This window comes from Alosa pseudoharengus, unplaced genomic scaffold, assembly GCF_046254945.1.
Source record: "Alosa pseudoharengus isolate Yale_2024_CS ecotype anadromous, Long Island Sound unplaced genomic scaffold, YU_APseudo_1.1 YU_APseudo_1.1_scf_23, whole genome shotgun sequence".
Lineage (NCBI taxonomy): Eukaryota > Metazoa > Chordata > Actinopteri > Clupeiformes > Clupeidae > Alosa > Alosa pseudoharengus.
In genome coordinates, this window is record NW_027468685.1 from 29,890,828 (window position 1) to 29,907,814 (window position 16,987).

At 44.1% G+C, this 16,987-nt stretch overlaps 2 protein-coding genes across 2 annotated transcripts; one reads left to right on the top strand and one right to left on the bottom strand.

The window, feature by feature from the left end:
* Positions 1 to 8,805, top strand: oxnad1 (oxidoreductase NAD-binding domain containing 1). The gene is made up of 8 exons (XM_076301044.1): positions 1 to 88; positions 475 to 654; positions 1,113 to 1,176; positions 5,785 to 5,891; positions 6,554 to 6,695; positions 7,159 to 7,407; positions 7,627 to 7,735; positions 8,091 to 8,805. The coding sequence occupies exons 2-8, from the start codon at positions 551 to 553 to the stop codon at positions 8,243 to 8,245; spliced, it is 930 nt and encodes a 309-aa protein (XP_076157159.1). The 5' UTR covers positions 1 to 88; positions 475 to 550; the 3' UTR covers positions 8,246 to 8,805.
* Positions 8,806 to 9,452: 647 nt separating this feature from the next.
* Positions 9,453 to 15,879, bottom strand: rftn1a (raftlin, lipid raft linker 1a). Its single transcript, XM_076300853.1, has 9 exons — positions 15,729 to 15,879; positions 14,206 to 14,389; positions 13,887 to 13,983; positions 12,678 to 13,116; positions 12,328 to 12,537; positions 11,640 to 11,746; positions 11,451 to 11,554; positions 10,287 to 10,359; positions 9,453 to 9,758 (listed from the first exon to the last, which is right to left on the bottom strand). Exons 1-9 carry the CDS (start codon positions 15,877 to 15,879, stop codon positions 9,453 to 9,455), a joined length of 1,671 nt encoding a protein of 556 aa, XP_076156968.1.
* Positions 15,880 to 16,987: the final 1,108 nt, after the last annotated feature.

Consider the following 16,987-nt stretch of genomic DNA (forward strand, 5'->3'; position numbering starts at 1 on the left):
GTCGAAGGTCATGTACACCGGTGTGTGTGTTGTTACACATGACAGGAGTTATGAAACAAGATGATGTAAATACATCTAACATTGATTGGTGAGTGTGTTGAAATCAATTACGTATACATACTTGGCAGTAATACGTTTGTAGGAACAACTGTTAACGACCATAATGGTAACATTATTGGTGTTGTGTAATGAATGAATGTATGCTAGCCGGCCACTTGATAGATCTCCAAGTAAGTCATCCAGATTAATGAGCACTTTCCGAGAAAAAAACTGCCTGGAACTAGTTTACAAAGTTGGGCAACGGAGGTTAAACATCTGCTAAAATATCAGAGAAAGCTGGTTTGCTGATGATAGTGTCGAACGTTAGCTAACTTACCTACAGCGTTAGCTAGCCAAGCAACAAAGAGGTTGCTGCTCTGCTAGAACTTTCACGTTATTTGTCTACTTATAAATTCATTGTCATTATGTCCACAGAAGGCACTCGCCATCCTTTGCTGACTGTTCACAGCCACAGACATTCTGGTAAAGTTAGTTATCTCAAGGAGGCGAGATGAGTGCTACCTGTTTACTGAACACGGCCGCTAGAAACCTCTTCTCTTCTGGAATAGCAGGTTTTCTTCGACCGGGCACATTGTATTCCTGCACTTTCTCAAGGTAAGCCAGTCTGAAATCTACCTCTTGTTTATTTTGGGTGCTTAACCTGTTTAATATGTGCAGTTTGTGGTTTATATTCACATTGTGGTCTACAAGATCGGGGTACATAGTATCGATACATAGTTGTTAAATCATTTGTTAAGCATGGTACATTCATGGATTATTGTGTAAGGCCACAGGCCAGCATTTTGTTTGTTCCTCTGGAAACGTCTACATTGTGTCTGATACTTTGTTGAACAGTTTGTTGTGTGTCAATCATATGATTAACATTACTTTTGGTTGGAAATTATGTGCTGTAAACCATGTCATGAAATATACCAAGGCCTCCTAGGGTTACAAAAAGTCCATCTCTCTCCAAGAGGAGGCACGTTTGTGAGGGATTTCACATTGTTGTTTGTGCTTTGTGTCCTGATAAACAGTATTATTTTATCACATGCACTCTATCCTCTTTGTTGTAGACAAATGACGACGCCTGGAAGGGTTGACCACTTGCAGAGAACGGCCAGTAACTTCAGACAAATGGTGTGTGTGTAGGAACACTTCCTCCCAAACACAGACTCGCATACTGATTTTGACTGTTTGGGATCTGGTATAGAGTTGTTTTGGTCAGTCTCGGTAAAAAGTGTAAGAAGCTGTTTGAGTCTCTACCCTACATCAAACCACTAGTCTAACGCTTCTTTGAGCTGTGTGATGTCATTTAACAGCTGTATAATATCATTTAAGGGGACGGCATTTTGATTGGGAGGTCATCACTTTATTTTTTATTTCAAAGGCAAAAATGATCATTCAGGCCACTTGAATGTGCTTGTGTTTTGGTTTAGTCATTTTTAAAGTCACCGAGTATCCCTTATTTAGATCTCGAACATGCTAGTTAGCTCTTGTTTGCCTACAAATGTCAAAAACTCCCCCCTGATTGTGTCAAGTAGCAGAATACACTTTAACACATCTCATAGTAATTATTGACTTGCTGGTGAGATGCTCAATAGTAACCAATGTCTTCTAAAACTAGGGATGTAACGATTACCGGTATAATGGTAAACCGCAATAAAAATGTTGACGATAATAATTACCGTTTTCATTTCAAACATCATGATTATCACTGTTGATTACTGCGGTGTGGAAACCGTGTGTTTAATCCTTCCCAGCTTCATCCAAGCCTGCTTTTGACATACAGTAGGCCTGGTACAATGGAACAAAACTGGTACCCTACTGATTCTGTTGTCTAATTGATGGTTTTAACTACGATTCGGATTAGGCTACACCTGATTTTAAAAGGCGGAACTTTTTCACTGTATGTGCACTATCATGTAGCCACTCTGCGTCTTTTTATGTTCGCGTCCACATTAAATCCATTCCACTCACGTTATCAGGAGAATACAGTAGCCTAAAGTTTTATTTTGAACGCTTACTTTGGTCTCACTCATTGCATCCAAATAACAGAAATAGCAAACTCCAAGTTATGGTAGGGTAAGTTAAGCTATAAGCACATCCAATTAAACATGAAGAAAAAAGTGAACGGGACACTTTTTGAAACTATTTCAGCTTGTGTAGGCCTATCAATGCTTTCTGAACATAATTGAACACACTTTTAGAAATACCGTGATAATACCGAAAACCGTGATAATTTTGGTCACTATAACCGTGAGGTTAAATTTTCATATCGTTACATCCCTGTATAAAACATATGATGGCAATAGATTTCTGGAGTTAAGGTGTAGATCTGATCCAAACCCTTCATACAATTATTGAATGGAGACTGTGAACCTCTCCTACAGCCATGCATTACCTGTTTCCACTGGCTGCTGTGTCAGGGGTGAAATAATCTTAAACCACATAGCGGTACAAAATATGACCGCCGCTCAGTCCTGTACATCCGTTCAGCGAACATAAATAACACTAATCAATTTGTATCCATCTTCTACTCCAGTGTTTCCCAAACTTTTTTTCTGGGGACCCACTTTTTAAAAATGACAGACCATCGCGACCCATTTCACTTCAAATCTACCCTGCAACCACCAATATTGTTTTAGGCCACAGGTTCTCCAACCATACATTGCTATAGCCTAGGATCTAGATAGATAGATCCTGCTTTGAACACGGTTGTGTTGCATTTTGAGCACCATCAGCGTGAAAAGTTGGAAATGACTACTGAAAAGATTGGGGAAATTCTCGCATGTTACTGAATTCGTCAGTAGTAAGCTGTTCCTGTATTTCAAAAAAAATGTTGTACGTTGCGTTGCAGACAAATGGGTCCATAACACTGTGGACGTCAATGTAAACAGCAAATAACTCAAGTCGTTATATTGTATTGTTGTATTATATTATATAGTCGTTATATCAGAAGTTCAGAACAAGAGGCTTTTGCGCAATAGCCGGAAGAATGCGCCTTTACTGCACTGTTGTGAATTTTAAATCAGAAATAAGAATGTGAGGAGGTTGCTAACTTTAAAGATTGCATCTACAATCGAAACTATCTAAATACAAATTGAATGGCCTTATGTCCGGTCTATGGATGTCTGCTTTAGTTGACAGCATGGTCACTAGATTTTAATCGGTAAAGTTGAGGAGCTGGTATCTGTTAATGTTCGTGCATATAGGCGGATTCATGTCGTGCATCTTGCAACTGCGAGGTACATGGCAGGCGCCCCACAGAACGGTTTCATTTTGAGAGGTAGATATCCATGCTCTGGCACCCCCATTTTCATGGGCCAGTTTCATGAGCTTTTATGACAAAACCGTGACTGTGGTAGTTAACAAACTACATCCTAATAGAAAACGGTTAGCTTTCCTGGTATCAAATGACAAATGGTATCAGTTAGGCCTATAACACAACATAAATTGTGCTGGCGACCCAAATAAAATCTCCTGCGACCCACCCGTGGGTCGCGACCCAGACTTTGGGAAACACTGTTCTAGTCCACCCCCACTCTTGAAACTTTTGTGTATGCTTGTTTGCCTTGCCTGTGTATGTGTGCGGGCTGCACAGCAAGTAGCCTGCTGGCGCTGCGAAGGTGAATAGATTTGTAGCACTAGCCAAAAAATTTGAAACAGTTATAAAACCTTTAAAATCTCTAAACAATCACAAGTAGGCAGTGGTGGAGGAAGTACTGAAACTCAGTACTTAAGTAAAAGTATAAATACACAGAGAAATAGTTAGGCTACTTTAGTAAAAGTAAAAGTATCACAATGACAATCCTACTAAAGTAAAAGTAAAAAGTACCTGCTTTTAAATGTACTTTAAGTATTAAAAGTACTTGCATAATGATTTATTTTCTTAATATCTATATTCTAAAAGAAAAATCAGTATGGGCTGTGGCATTTTAATTAAGCTAGTTTAAGGTTTTACTCGACTAGATAGTTTTAAGCTAATGCAATTGTGCTTACCATCTGTGGCCTACATTCTGACCTACAATTCTAGAGACTGTAATTCTGGTTATCTACTAGGGTGATCTGCTGAGTAAAATATCTCGCAAAACACGAGAGCTTGGTAGACTTCCGAGGGCCCTGACATTTAAAACGAGACATTGAGAACTTTGAAAAAGCACTGGTAGTTAGGGATGGGTCGCTCGACACACAGTCTCGACACACGTCTCGAGCTTGCGAAACACTAGTGCTTCGAAACACCGCTTCGGAGCCTATCTTGAAATGAGGTTGTCACGTGACTTATTGAAACGAAGCTTCGTTACCTCACTGATACGTCATGCAGGTCTCAAAACACAGCACAGACTCACCCAAATAGGTAAACTGTTAATGCATTAAATAATTGTATACATAATGTCTAACATAAGTCTGTGTATCCCCCATCTTCATGCTCTGGCCAGTATATATCGGGCACATCTGTTCCACAACCAGTATGCTAGGCTATATGTAGCCTACATTAGTAGCCTATCAAGAATAGTGCCTATGAATGAGCTTTTAGCTCGTTTGACTGCACGCTCGACTCCCGATCCGGGATGATAGCCTACTGTTCGCGGGTTCAAGTCCGACGGGTGCAGGCAGATACTAAAGTTCATATTTTTAAACGTACATTTTCCAAAGCTGGTGATGTCTTCAGTAAAAAGAGCCGATTAAGCGCCAGCACAGCAGAATAAATCATATTCTGAAATAAAAACATTTGTATTCGAGTATTCGTGCATTTCTGCAAATTCATGCATGTCTGTAATGTTGGTGTAGGGATTTTTATTGACCACCAGATGGCGTTGTGGAGTAGTGTGTCAAAAGCTTCGAAGCATCAAACCAGTTTGGCTGTAGAAGCGCCACTGTTTCAAAAGCCTCGCTTGGCACATCCCTACTGGTAGTTTACTTACAAGACGATTTATACAGACAGTATCTTCACGAAGTTTAGCGTTTGCAGCCATCTTGAATTTAGTCACGATAAGTCGAGCGACGAGTAAGAATGAACATGTATGATCATAGACATATGTATATATCTATGATGTATGATAAGGGATCAGATTCCAAAAATAATTAAGCAGAAACTGGAATCCATGCATTTCCACTGAATTATTTTTGGAATCTGATCCCTTATCATACCTGTTCATTCTTACTCAGAACTTTTTACTAGGTGGGGGGGTGCGCAAATCACAAATGAGTGATTATGGGCTAGCTAGGTTGATGTGGGCCCTTGAGACCAACATACCATAAAAATGTCTTCATCCTCGGTGCCACGGTTCATGTAGTTATTTAGGAAAAACTTCATTTTTTGGGTTTCGGGGGGCCCACCACGGGTTTGGAACCCACAGTTTGGAATATGCAGAAGATGGTGTTTCCATGATAAACTTTTCTGCAGTTTTGACATATTGTTGACCATCTACTGAGAATTTGATTGGGTGGAGGAGGACGAGGAGGAGGAAAAGTGTGCAATGTGCCTTTCAACCATTGGGAGGTGACATTGAACAAATGCTCTTCAGAAAACAAATAGTGTCACAGAGCACATTACTCATGTCATGTGTATTACTATTGATGTGGAGGGGATGACACGCAACAGAAATTGATAAGTGCAGTGTGAGCCTGTAACTTAAGAGAAACATAAAAGCAGCGATCTCGGGTTGAAACTAAAGGCTGAGGTCCTGAGCTGAGATTTGGTTGAGCGTCTGTCTCTGATTGATGATGTCATCAATGTGTTCACAGGACGTCTTCCCTGCTCGTGTGTGTGGTATCATCAACGAGTCGGCGTCTATCCGCAGACTGCGTCTGGAGGTACCGGACCCCAACTTCAGCTTCAGAGCTGGACAATGGTGAGGACATGACCTCTGACCTGTCCTATTTGACCTCTGACCTTTCACCTGTGACCTTGACCCTGCCCTTGTCTAACTCTTTTTAAAAGTGTGTGTGTGTGTGTGTGTGTTTCTGAACACTCGAGAAGGATGTCCTGACTGACCTGGGACCAGATGTGGTATAGAGGTCATGTGGAAAGTGGTTATTTGGCATTAACTGTAGTCAGGAGGACATGAAAAGTGTTTTTGCTGCAGCTACAGTGCTACACTCTGGGGGTATGTCTGTGAGCTTACATGTTCAGAGTGTAGCACTGTAGCTGCCTGGCAGCGTTAACTGCTGGCTGTAGCAACTCAAGCTTTTTTTGTGTGTGAAACGGAGATCTGTGTGTGAACTCGCCAGATTTCATGAACTGTCTGGATGACTCGGTACCAGTCAGCAGCAGCAGCAGATTCAGGGGCCAAACTTTGAGTTGAATATTGTGTGTGTGTGTGTGTGTGTGTGTGTCTTTCTCAAGAAGTTCCATTCATCATGGTATGATTATTGGGAGGGTTCCATTGGCTGGTTGCCCCTATATATCTCTCTGTTCCTGTGGTTCTGGGGTATCTGTGTCTGCTCTGTAAAAGCATCAGCTAAATGCATAAATAAAATAAAATAAAGTGTGTGTGTCTAAATTCCTCCGCAGGGTTGATTTCTTCATTCCTGGGATGCAGAAAGTGGGGGGGTTCTCCATGTGCTCGGCCCCTGGTCTGCTCCAGAGGGAAGGCGTGATCGAGCTGGCCGTCAAGTTCACAGAACATCCCCCTGCACACTGGATCCACACCAAGGTTGGTGTGCTGAGAGTGTTTCAGTTGTGGACTGTACCTTTACATTCCCTTTTGATATGTGTTAAAGCTGCAGTTGGCAAGATTCTTTTGATCCTATTCACTGAAACCGACACCATGCTCCAACAGAACAACATAAATCACCCCGTTTTGGAAAAAACCTGCACTTCTACCTCCACCTAGAGCCTGTTATTTGTTTTGCTTCTGGTGCAATCAGAGCAGGGCTGTGTGAGATCTAACTGTCAATCACAGTCTGGTGCACACTGACGAGCTCAAACACGATGAGAGGGTGCTCGGTGGAGGGGCATGAGAGTTGTAAACATTCAAAATTTTGGCCTCAATCTGTCAGACTTACCAACTGCAGGTTTAAGTGTGTGAGGATCAGAGGGCTATGTTGACTGTACTGTGTGTGTGTGTGTGTGTGCATGTGCATGTGTGTGTTTCGACTCATCTGTCTCCTCCTCAGTGTGCGCTGGGCGCCCAGGTGGCAGTGCGAGTGGGCGGAGACTTCTACTTTGACCCCACCCCTGACAGCAGCCCATTGGACCTGCTTCTGATTGCCGGGGGCGTGGGGATCAACCCCCTCTACTCGATGCTTCTACACGCGGCAGACCTGAAGCGCCACTCACACACACACACCACTGACCGCACATACACACCAGGACACACACACCTCCTCTACAGCGCCAAGAACACAGAAGAGCTGCTCTTCAAGGTATGTGGGTGAGGTGTGTGTTTGTGTGTCTAAGGAAGAGTATTTTAAAACTACGTACATATCCTCATGAGAATGTGCACATGTAAATAGGCATGTGAGATTAAGTGTGAATGATAGGACATGAATGTAAATATAAAAAACGGCTTATGTTCATCTAGAGGAATGATGCTTAATGGGATTGTGCGTGCGCATGGGTGTGTTTATTCCCTGGGTCTCCAGAGCTCAATCATAGAGGTGTGTGAGGAGTTTCCTGAGACATTCTCCGGCAACTTCCACGTTACGCAGCAGACAGCAGAAATTGAGCAGGAGCTTCAACCTTACGTTAGATGTATGTCACACACACACAGAGCACATTAAACATGAATATATTATGTTTACCAGAGCCTGTAATTGTAATGGGATACAGCTTTGGAAAAAATTAAGAGACCACTGCACATTTTTGTAATGTTATCCTACAGTCGCCAAGTGACATTCGAATGAGTTGACGGTCATATTCCAAATGAAGAGACCACTGCAAAGTTGAATTTGACCATCAGCTCATTTGATTGTCATTCAGCAACCATAGGATAACATCAGAACAATTTGCAGTGGTCTCTTAATTTTTTCTAGAGCTTTATATAATGTACAGAGCATCAAGGAATTGCTGTTAGTCACTGTGTTTCTCTGTGTGTGTGTGTGTTCAGACGGGCGGATATCAGAGGCGCAGCTGGAGCATTGTTTGAGTGAGCGGACGTTCTGTTACCTTTGCGGTCCTCCGCCCATGATCGAAAGCGTGTCGAACTTTCTGCGCTCAAAGGGCCTCTCCGAGGATCGCATCCGCTATGAGAAGTGGTGGTAGATCCTTCCCAGAACCCCTTGAGAACCGGACCGCATCGGACCCATCTGGGTCAGAACCCTGACCGCTGCTGCCTGCTGCTCTACGCTGGAATCAGGCCATACCCAACAACAACAACAATAACACTCAATGTTTCCATGGAGACCCTCTGGGGATGATGGACATGTCCTGAGATTATTCTCTGAACGGAAAATAAGTCCCTGTTTTGACACACAACTTCACATTGGAACTTTTTTTTTTCTCCTGCCTTTTCCCTGAGCCTGAGTGCAGTTTGCGTCTCCAGCTTGTAGAGTATGTTCTAACCTGGATCTGGGACTGCCTACCTAGTGCAGGAACAGAGGAGAGAGGACGTCGCCAAGCAGCTTTTAATCTGTGTTTTTATTCTTTTGATTTTTATTACACTCAGAAAGCAGATGCTCAGATCAGCTCAGTGCTCTTTGTACAGATGGACTCATGCGAGAGGAAAGTATTTATGGAACATTGCACATAGAAATGCAGTTGCTGTAATGTTAACAATGAACTTCTCCAAGTTGGGTTTTTAAATATAAGACAATTGTGGGCCATTTCTTTTGTCTGCATGAACGGTTGAACACACGTTTCCATCACACATATGCAGTTTTATATGCAGAATGTTGAAAGATGGTTTTCTCTCAAACAGTCCTGTTTAATACTCTTTCTCTATACTTAGAAAGGTGAACATTCTTCTGCAGGGACCCTCTCCACACCAGCATTAAATTGTGATGATATTTTGAGACTATATGCTATATAAGAGGCTATATGCTATTTCATTACAAATGCATATTCCGGTCTTACTCAAAACTACTCTGATTAACCTTGTTTTGTCCTCTGATTAACCTTGTTTTGTCCTCTGATTAACCTTGTTTTGACCTCTGATTAACCTTGTTTTGTCCTCTGATTAACCTTGTTTTGACCCTAGGTTGAAAAATACCGAAATTCCACTTGAAGGTGGAGCTCGAAAGAGTTTTTAAAGATTTTGGCCAAAAGTTCAAATGAATACAGAAATAAGGGTTGGATCTTAACAAAAAAAGCCATTTGATGTAGTTTTGTTGGGATTTGTGCTTTACACACACAGTCCACATTTTCAGTGTGTTGTCTCCAGACTCTGACCTCTGACCTGGTCAGGGTGTTCAGCCTCTGGCTCTGTGAGAGGAGTGTTGCTGGTTGATATGATGGAGGGATGTCACTCCTGTCAGCAGACCCCGGAGAACAGAGCATGCGTGGCATACTGCCTCACTTCCTCTTCCTGTTTAAGCTCCTCCTCTTTACTCTGGCCATCCTGATTGGTGCATTCACTTGCCCCTCCTACTTCCTGATTGTCCTCTGTAGCCACACCATCTTCTCTTTCATCCAGAGGTTCCGATTGGCTGACTCCCTCTGCACTCTTTGTGCTTTCCTGGTTCTTGCCCTCCTCCTTGATCATCTCTTCTTTTCTTTCGCCTGTCTCTTCCTCCTCCATTTCTCCTCCGTCTGCCTCTTCCTCATCTTCTTCCCCCCTCTGGGGAGATAATGCCCATCCTGTTTCAGCTTCTTCTGTTCCGCAGTTGAGCGAGTTTCTCTTTGTCCTGTTCAACCGTTTGAAGAGCAGCTTCTGCAACACACACACACACACACACACACACACACACACACACACACACACACACACACACACACACACAGACAGACAGAGAGAGTGTACAGTTAGTGCAAACCTCAGATCCTCTTTTCATTAGATGTCTGTGAAGCTAATATTAGCGCCCAGAGTAGGAATAGAATTAATAAATAAATTTGGCTGTGTGCAGTTTCCCCTGGAGACCTCAGAGCCACACACACACACACACACACACACACACACACAAAAGACACTTCCGCACACAGACACATGCAAATCACAAACAACACAGCACTTCTCTGCACACACTTACAAAACAACTCAAGGTGAGTTATGACAGCAACTGACTGGCTGTAACTGATGTAAATTGGAATTGGTTAGTGTTAGTAGTCCATGCACTGGACTGATGGAGTTGGATGATGGATCACTTACCCGGCGCTCCCTCCTGCGCACTTGCACGGGCCTCTGCAGGAACAGGATCTGCTTGGTGGCCAGGCTGCCGTCGCTAGGGGACAGAGGGAGGACACAGGAGTCAGCCCAGATTCAGCTGCATCTGGGGCTCGTACAGCTCTAAAACTAGTCCCTGTGAGGTGCAGCACTGGTTTCAATTGGGTGGAAATGTAGCGTGTGTACCATTTGGTCAGCTTTTAGTTTGTGTGTGTGTGAGAAAGAGAGAGAGAATTGAGGACTTGAGCTCTACACAACAGCCAGTAGCTGAAGCTATCTATGCAGGTGTGGGCTTGGTTAAAACAAATAAGTCCTTTAAGGCAAGTCCCTCCACTCGGCGGCCATATTGCAACGATTTTTGGGCACTCATCGGGCATCCTATTTGGCAGAAATGCGCGTGCAAAGGGCTTCACGACACCAATCTTGCTCCAGCGGCGAGTTCACAACACATGATTGGCACGATGTCTTCACAACACACCATATGATTTGCTCAATGTATTCACATCACACCACATAATTGGCTCAATGTATTCACATGTCGACGTTTTGCCGAGGAAGGGGTGGGATATGTGTAGACAACGGCGTTACAAACTAGCCCCATGCATTTCTATGGAGGATTTTTTGAGTGTTGAGTGGATTGTTTGAGAGTCTTCCAAGTGGCTGGTGGAAGTGGTGTTGGTAGGCCAGTAGGGGGTATTATTCCCTCTGGTCATAGCTCAAACCCAATGCCCCAGAGCAGTAATGGGGACACTGTGAAGAGATGCTGTCCTTCCAATGAGACCATGCACAGAGATCCTGAACTCACTGAGGTGCAGCACTGGTATCCCATGCCACTCACTGCAGTCAGCAGCCAGACCAACTAAGTAGCTGCTGAAAGTGGTGTAGGTGGGTGGCTTGTGGGTGACAATCTTCCATCAGGCCAAAACAAAAATCCCAGTACCCTATGCTGTCCTAGTTTGATTGATTGATTTCTTCAATGTGTTCTCAGGTGGTGGGGTTCCCCCTCTTCACTGTAAATGTGAAGTTTTGGGCACCTAGAAAAGCTTTGTATGAATGTAACGCATGTGTTAGCCCAGCCTAGCCTTTAGGTTACTACAAATCGAACAGCTCTAATGAGGGAAGTGTGTGTGTGTGTGTGTGTGTTTGTACCTGTTAGTGCGGATGAGAGGTGTAGGCAGCACACACATCAGTCTCCATCCAAACGGCGCCAAAGATAACAGGAGTGGTGTGTAGTCCACCTTCACTGCTACACCCTACACACACACACACACACACACTGTAAAGACTGCAGTAGAGGTTGTTTGTTATTTTAAAGTAGCTCCTGTTAGTAAGACTCACTTCAATAACTGTCCACTGCTCCACTACTATAGCATCATAGGATGTGGTCACCTCAGCGTCATCTGGGGGGGCCTGGAAAATGAACACCCCCTGAACACTAGAGGGCGCTAGAGAGTGAGAGAGAGAGAGTTGGGGGAGGGAGGGCAGAGATTATAATGAAGTTATTGACAGAGGATCACTAATGTTTCAAACACTTATTACACTGTGGTTGGATGACCACTGGATGGACAGTGTTGCAAGAATCAAGAAGGTTTAGTTAACCTAAAAGAAGAGCCCTATGGATTTGTTTTGCTAAGAGAATGCAGCCATAGAATAGAGGGCTCTTCTATTAGGAGATTTTGAGTTAACTTATCCTGTTTGGTCACTTAACTATGTACTGGGAATACTCATACTGTATGTACTGTAAGAGTGTGTTTGGGAGAGTGGTTGGGTACACATCCCACCTGCCTTTATGCCAGGTGCAGGACAAAGCATACGAAGGTAAAGCAAAATAGAATGTCTGCACGCCAGAGTAGCTCCCAAACTTAAATTAAAAACCGAAAACCCCTTGACCTGACAGAGTATTCTTCAGGGTCTTGTTTTGCCTGAAAAAGATCCTGAAGGATCGAAACATTGCTGTTTTTTACCTAAAGATTGGGAGCTTCTCCGGTGTGCGGACATTCTCATTTGCTTTATGTTGTGTTAGAGCGTGTACCTGTGTCTTCTACAAGGCATAGAAATCCGTCAATCAGGCTGGCCCCATTGAGGAAGTGTTGGTTCATATGATCCAGCCAGTGGGCGTCGACTCCTGTCACAAACCCCGCCTCCCATTGTAGCTGCAGTGGAATCCTGACTGAGTAGAACCTCTGTGAGCCAATCAGATTCTCTGTGTGCCTGTACAACGCAAATAGCTGCACTCCTACAAACAAATACAATGAGGGAATGAATATGAATAGCTGCTCTTTAACTGGCATGAACACACGAGCTAAACAATGCAGTACACAGCCACACACACACACACACACATTTACAGACCCGAATGTAGACAGTCCTACTTACGGTTCTGAGTGTGTGGAGTTTGATGGCAGTCTTCAGGCCGTTTCAGGAGCACATTATTATTGTTGAGTGTGATGTGTGTGTTCTGTGTCTGCTTCTCCTGTGGTGGTTGTGTGTCGTGTGTGTTCTGCTCGTCCCCATCGTCGTCTGGACGGTCTCTTGTGTCCACATCGCTCTGCCCTGGTTTATAACTGTCCAGCTCAGCTGGGCCCGTCTGCCCCACCTCCACCCCAGGCACTCCGCCTCCGCCCAGGCTCATGTCTGGAGACGTGCTCTCTGATTGGTTGGCCTGAGTCTGCTCTGATTGGCTGTGCACAGGGGAGGGGGTGGAGTGAAGAGAGGACAGCTCCTCAGAGTTCCAGTGGCCAGGGAAGCAGGGTCCACCCCCCGGCTGCTGTAGAAGTCCGACCAGTTCCAGACCCTTAGCCGCCTGGTCCTGAACCTACCATGCCCCCCCAGAACCGCAAGAGAACACGTCCAACATTAGTCATAACCATAAATATGTCCACAATTAAAGGCAAAACCACAACCAGACCCTTATCAACCTAGTCCTGGTCCCTTCAGTGGACCCCCAGGACCACATAAGAAGATCATATCCAACACCAAAGCCATAACTATGAGAAGAACACATCCAGTAATGCAGCAAGACAAGAACAGTGCTCATCCACCAGTATACCCTACACCAAAACAAACACGTCTAAACATACACGTCTACCATTAAAGTTAAACCAGAATAAAGGCATCCACTATGAAGAACATTACCATAACGATACGCATACCATTAAAACTCGAAAATAACTTAACACATCCATCATTAAACCTCAAACCACAAAAAAACATATCACACCCATCATTAAAGGCAAACAATAATTAAAAAAGACATCCACTATTACGCCAACGAGGCCTAAAAAAAGCACTCATGTAAACAACAGATGATATATACAGTATGCAACATGAGCATATACAGAGTTTATAAGAATGTTGGAACAACACTACATTAGTGCACACTGTAGAGGGATTAAATGAACAGGCAGTGCTATTAGATGTTGGCAGTAAGTGTGTTTCCCAGTGGAAATGAGTATTAAGGATAACTATATCTTAGAGGGCCACTGTGCACACAAGAGATATGGGGGATTTAGTAAGGGTCAAAAGGTTACAGCATCTTTTTTCTTAAAATTCTTTAAGTTAAATTGAAAAACATTTGAATATGACCTTTTTCATGTAGTTCTGGAACACTTCTGGGTCGGGAACTTGGTGACCACAGAAACACACGTCTGTCTCCAAACAACACTCCTGCCTCTTTTCAGAGCTGAGGACAAAACAAAAACAAAAGTTACATATGATGTTTACTACCACAACATGCACCGTTTTGTCTCTTTGATGGGGTGCGTGTGTGCGTGCGTGTGTGTTTCTGTGTGTGTGTGCGTGTGTGTGTGTGTGCGTGTGTGTGTGTGCGTGTGTGTGTGTGTGTGTGTGTGTGTGTGCGTGTGTGTGTGTGTGTGTGTGCGTGTGTGTTTGTGTGTGCGTGTACCCGTTTGCCTCCTTGATGAGCACAGCCCTGTGCAGGCTGCGGTACATCCTGGCTGCCTCTGGGCTGCAGGAGTGGACGAACGGGTGAACAGCGACCAGCTCATACCCCCGGCCACACCACTCCCTCACCTGCACAGGTAACTCTCTGACCGACGACAGGCAGAGCAGAGACGACACACCTACATCTGAGAGAGGGACAGAGAGGGAGCGATGGAGGGAGAGAGAGAGGGAGAGAGAGAGGGAGAGAGAGGGTGATTGGACAGGTGAAGCTGCGCTCCACAAATAGCCTCTGACATGAGTGTGCAGACACTCTGTATGTCACATGAAAATGGTAACCAGCAAGCATTTGCTAAATAATGGATTTTATTAAGCGGCGCTGACAAGAATAGAATTGAATCATAATGTTAGCGGTGGCGGCAAAAGGGTTCTGCAGAGGTGTGCTGTGTTGTTTTGAAAACAATGGAATCAAATGGAATCAAATGTCGAAAGTGGAGTGTACCAGACTCAGATGTAGGCGCCTATGCATAGAGGCCTTAATCCTTACTGAGAACAGACAACACAGAAAAGACCACGGACACATGCGTGCATACACACACACACACACACACACACAAATACATTAAAGCAACGCCAAAGCACTTTTCCTCTGTAGCATGCACGCTATTTGTTTATTCAGCACCGGCTTTGCAAATAACGATGTCCATAGATAAGGTAGAGTATGTTGCATGATTTTATGAAAGTATGATGTATTGCGACATCAGAAGCAAGTCAAATTTGTAGTTTCTTATGTCTCATTCCTACCCGATCTGACAAACTTGCATAATGCGGTTATAGCCGATAGAGGGTTGCGAAGCGAATGCAGAAGTTCCGTTCACTCTGTTACGAGTTGATGAACCACTGAAACGATTTTGGAAACATTATTTTAAGGTACAAAATACTCTTTGGTGTTGCTTTAAATTAAATCTTAATCTTACAAATGACACCTACAGAGAGGGGGGCAGTGATGGTGGGGGGCGGACAGAGAAAATGAGAAAACAGAGAGAAGAAAGAAGTGAAAAAGAGACACAGTAAAAAGCCATGAGCAGGAGATGAGATATGATAAAAGGTGTGAGAAACGTCCATATGTTCTCAGCTTTTCTACATTTTTAACCCGCTATTGTGAGCAGAGCTAAGGTGCGTGCGTGTGTGCATGCTGAGATGAATTAATTGACACACAGAAGACTTAAAACAAAGAGGGAAATGAGTTTATGAATTCATGTGTGCATGCGAGAGTGACAGACTCGTATGGCAGAGGGGTTTAACACGTGTAAATCACGGCTTGGCTCGTGTGTATGTGTTCCAATATCTGGAAAATACTCAACTAAAGTAAAACTCACATGCAAAAGTGAGATAAGAGAGACAAGAAATTGTGTGTGTGTGTGTTTGTGTGTGTGTGGGGTGTGTGGTGTGTGTGTGTATCTTAGTGTGTGTGTGGGGAGTGTGGTGTGTGTGTGTGTGTGTGCATGCGTGAATGTGTGCCTCTACCTTCCTTTCCCAATAGGAAGTCCAGGAAGTGGTATGTATAGGCCACACCCCCTTGGGAGTGTATTTGCGTCTTTCTCACAGTGGACTGGATCCTGCCTGGACTGATGACATCATCACCAGAACCACTCCCCTTTGGCAGATTGCAGCCCATCACTACAGAGAGATGGAGAGAAAGAGGGATGAGAAATGAGAGAAAGGAAGGAGATGGAGAGGGATGAGAGAGGAGAGAAAGGAAGGAGAAATGGAGACAGTGATGAGAGATGGAGAGAAACAGGAAAGGGAGATAGAAAGAGTGATGAGAGAGAGGAGACCACTCCCAAATACTCCTCCACAACTAGAGCAAGCAATAAAAACTCCTACTTGAATTTCATAAGTTATCTAGGAACATCAAGTTGGGTTATGAGTGGAATGCAGGTTAGTAATAGTTTACAGTATGCAATGCATTCCACAAACACACAGCAGACATAATTTTACACATACACACACACACACACACGCTTCAGAAGTCATTTTACAGACACACACACACAGACACACACACCATTCTACATGTAGGTCACCATAATCTCAGTAGGCTAATCAGGTCCAGCATCAGCAATCAGGACTGTGCTGGACTGAGCAGAGTGCACTACCCATCACACACACACACACACACACACACACACACACACACAGTGCACTACCCATCACACACACACACAGTGCACTACCCATCACACGCAGAGTGTCACTGTCAGGTGGGATTTGACACAGATGACAAACTTCAGTCCAACACACCAGCATGGAGAATCAACCTCATTACGGACACATGGACATGCACGCATGCACACACACACACACAAGCAGGCACGAACGCACGCGCGCACACACACACACACACGCACACACACAACCAGGCAGGCACGCACGCACAAGCAGGCATGCACGCACGCACGCACACACACACACAAACACACAAGGACATGAGCAGATAGTGTTAAATAGATTTATGAGTGACAGCTTGGGCAAAAAAAATCATTTTGCAGTGCTTATACTGCAGTGCATTTAGAACTCACATACTGGCTCACATACTGGCATGAACACACGCACACACACACACACACACACACACACACACACACACACACACACACACACACACACACACACACACACACACACACACACACACACACACACACACACACACACACACACACACACACACACACACACACACACACACACAGAGGGTAAAGAGAATGGAGGGGGGGGAGAGC

What these genes read in the sequence shown, in the direction of transcription:
- rftn1a (XM_076300853.1), bottom strand. Translation starts at nt 15,879, where the DNA reads ATGGGCTGCAATCTGCCAAAGGGGAGTGGTTCTGGTGATGATGTCATC. An exon ending in CCTCTCATCCGCACTAACAG is followed by an intron (nt 10,360 to 11,450) that starts GTACAAACACAC and finishes TCTGTCCCCTAG; the next exon opens with CGACGGCAGCCTGGCCACCA. An exon ending in TGCGCAGGAGGGAGCGCCGG is followed by an intron (nt 9,759 to 10,286) that starts GTAAGTGATCCA and finishes TTATCTCCCCAG; the next exon opens with AGGGGGGAAGAAGATGAGGA.
- oxnad1 (XM_076301044.1), top strand. Translation starts at nt 551, where the DNA reads ATGAGTGCTACCTGTTTACTGAACACGGCCGCTAGAAACCTCTTCTCT. An exon ending in TATTCCTGCACTTTCTCAAG is followed by an intron (nt 655 to 1,112) that starts GTAAGCCAGTCT and finishes TCTTTGTTGTAG; the next exon opens with ACAAATGACGACGCCTGGAA. An exon ending in GCTTCAACCTTACGTTAGAT is followed by an intron (nt 7,736 to 8,090) that starts GTATGTCACACA and finishes GTGTGTGTTCAG; the next exon opens with ACGGGCGGATATCAGAGGCG.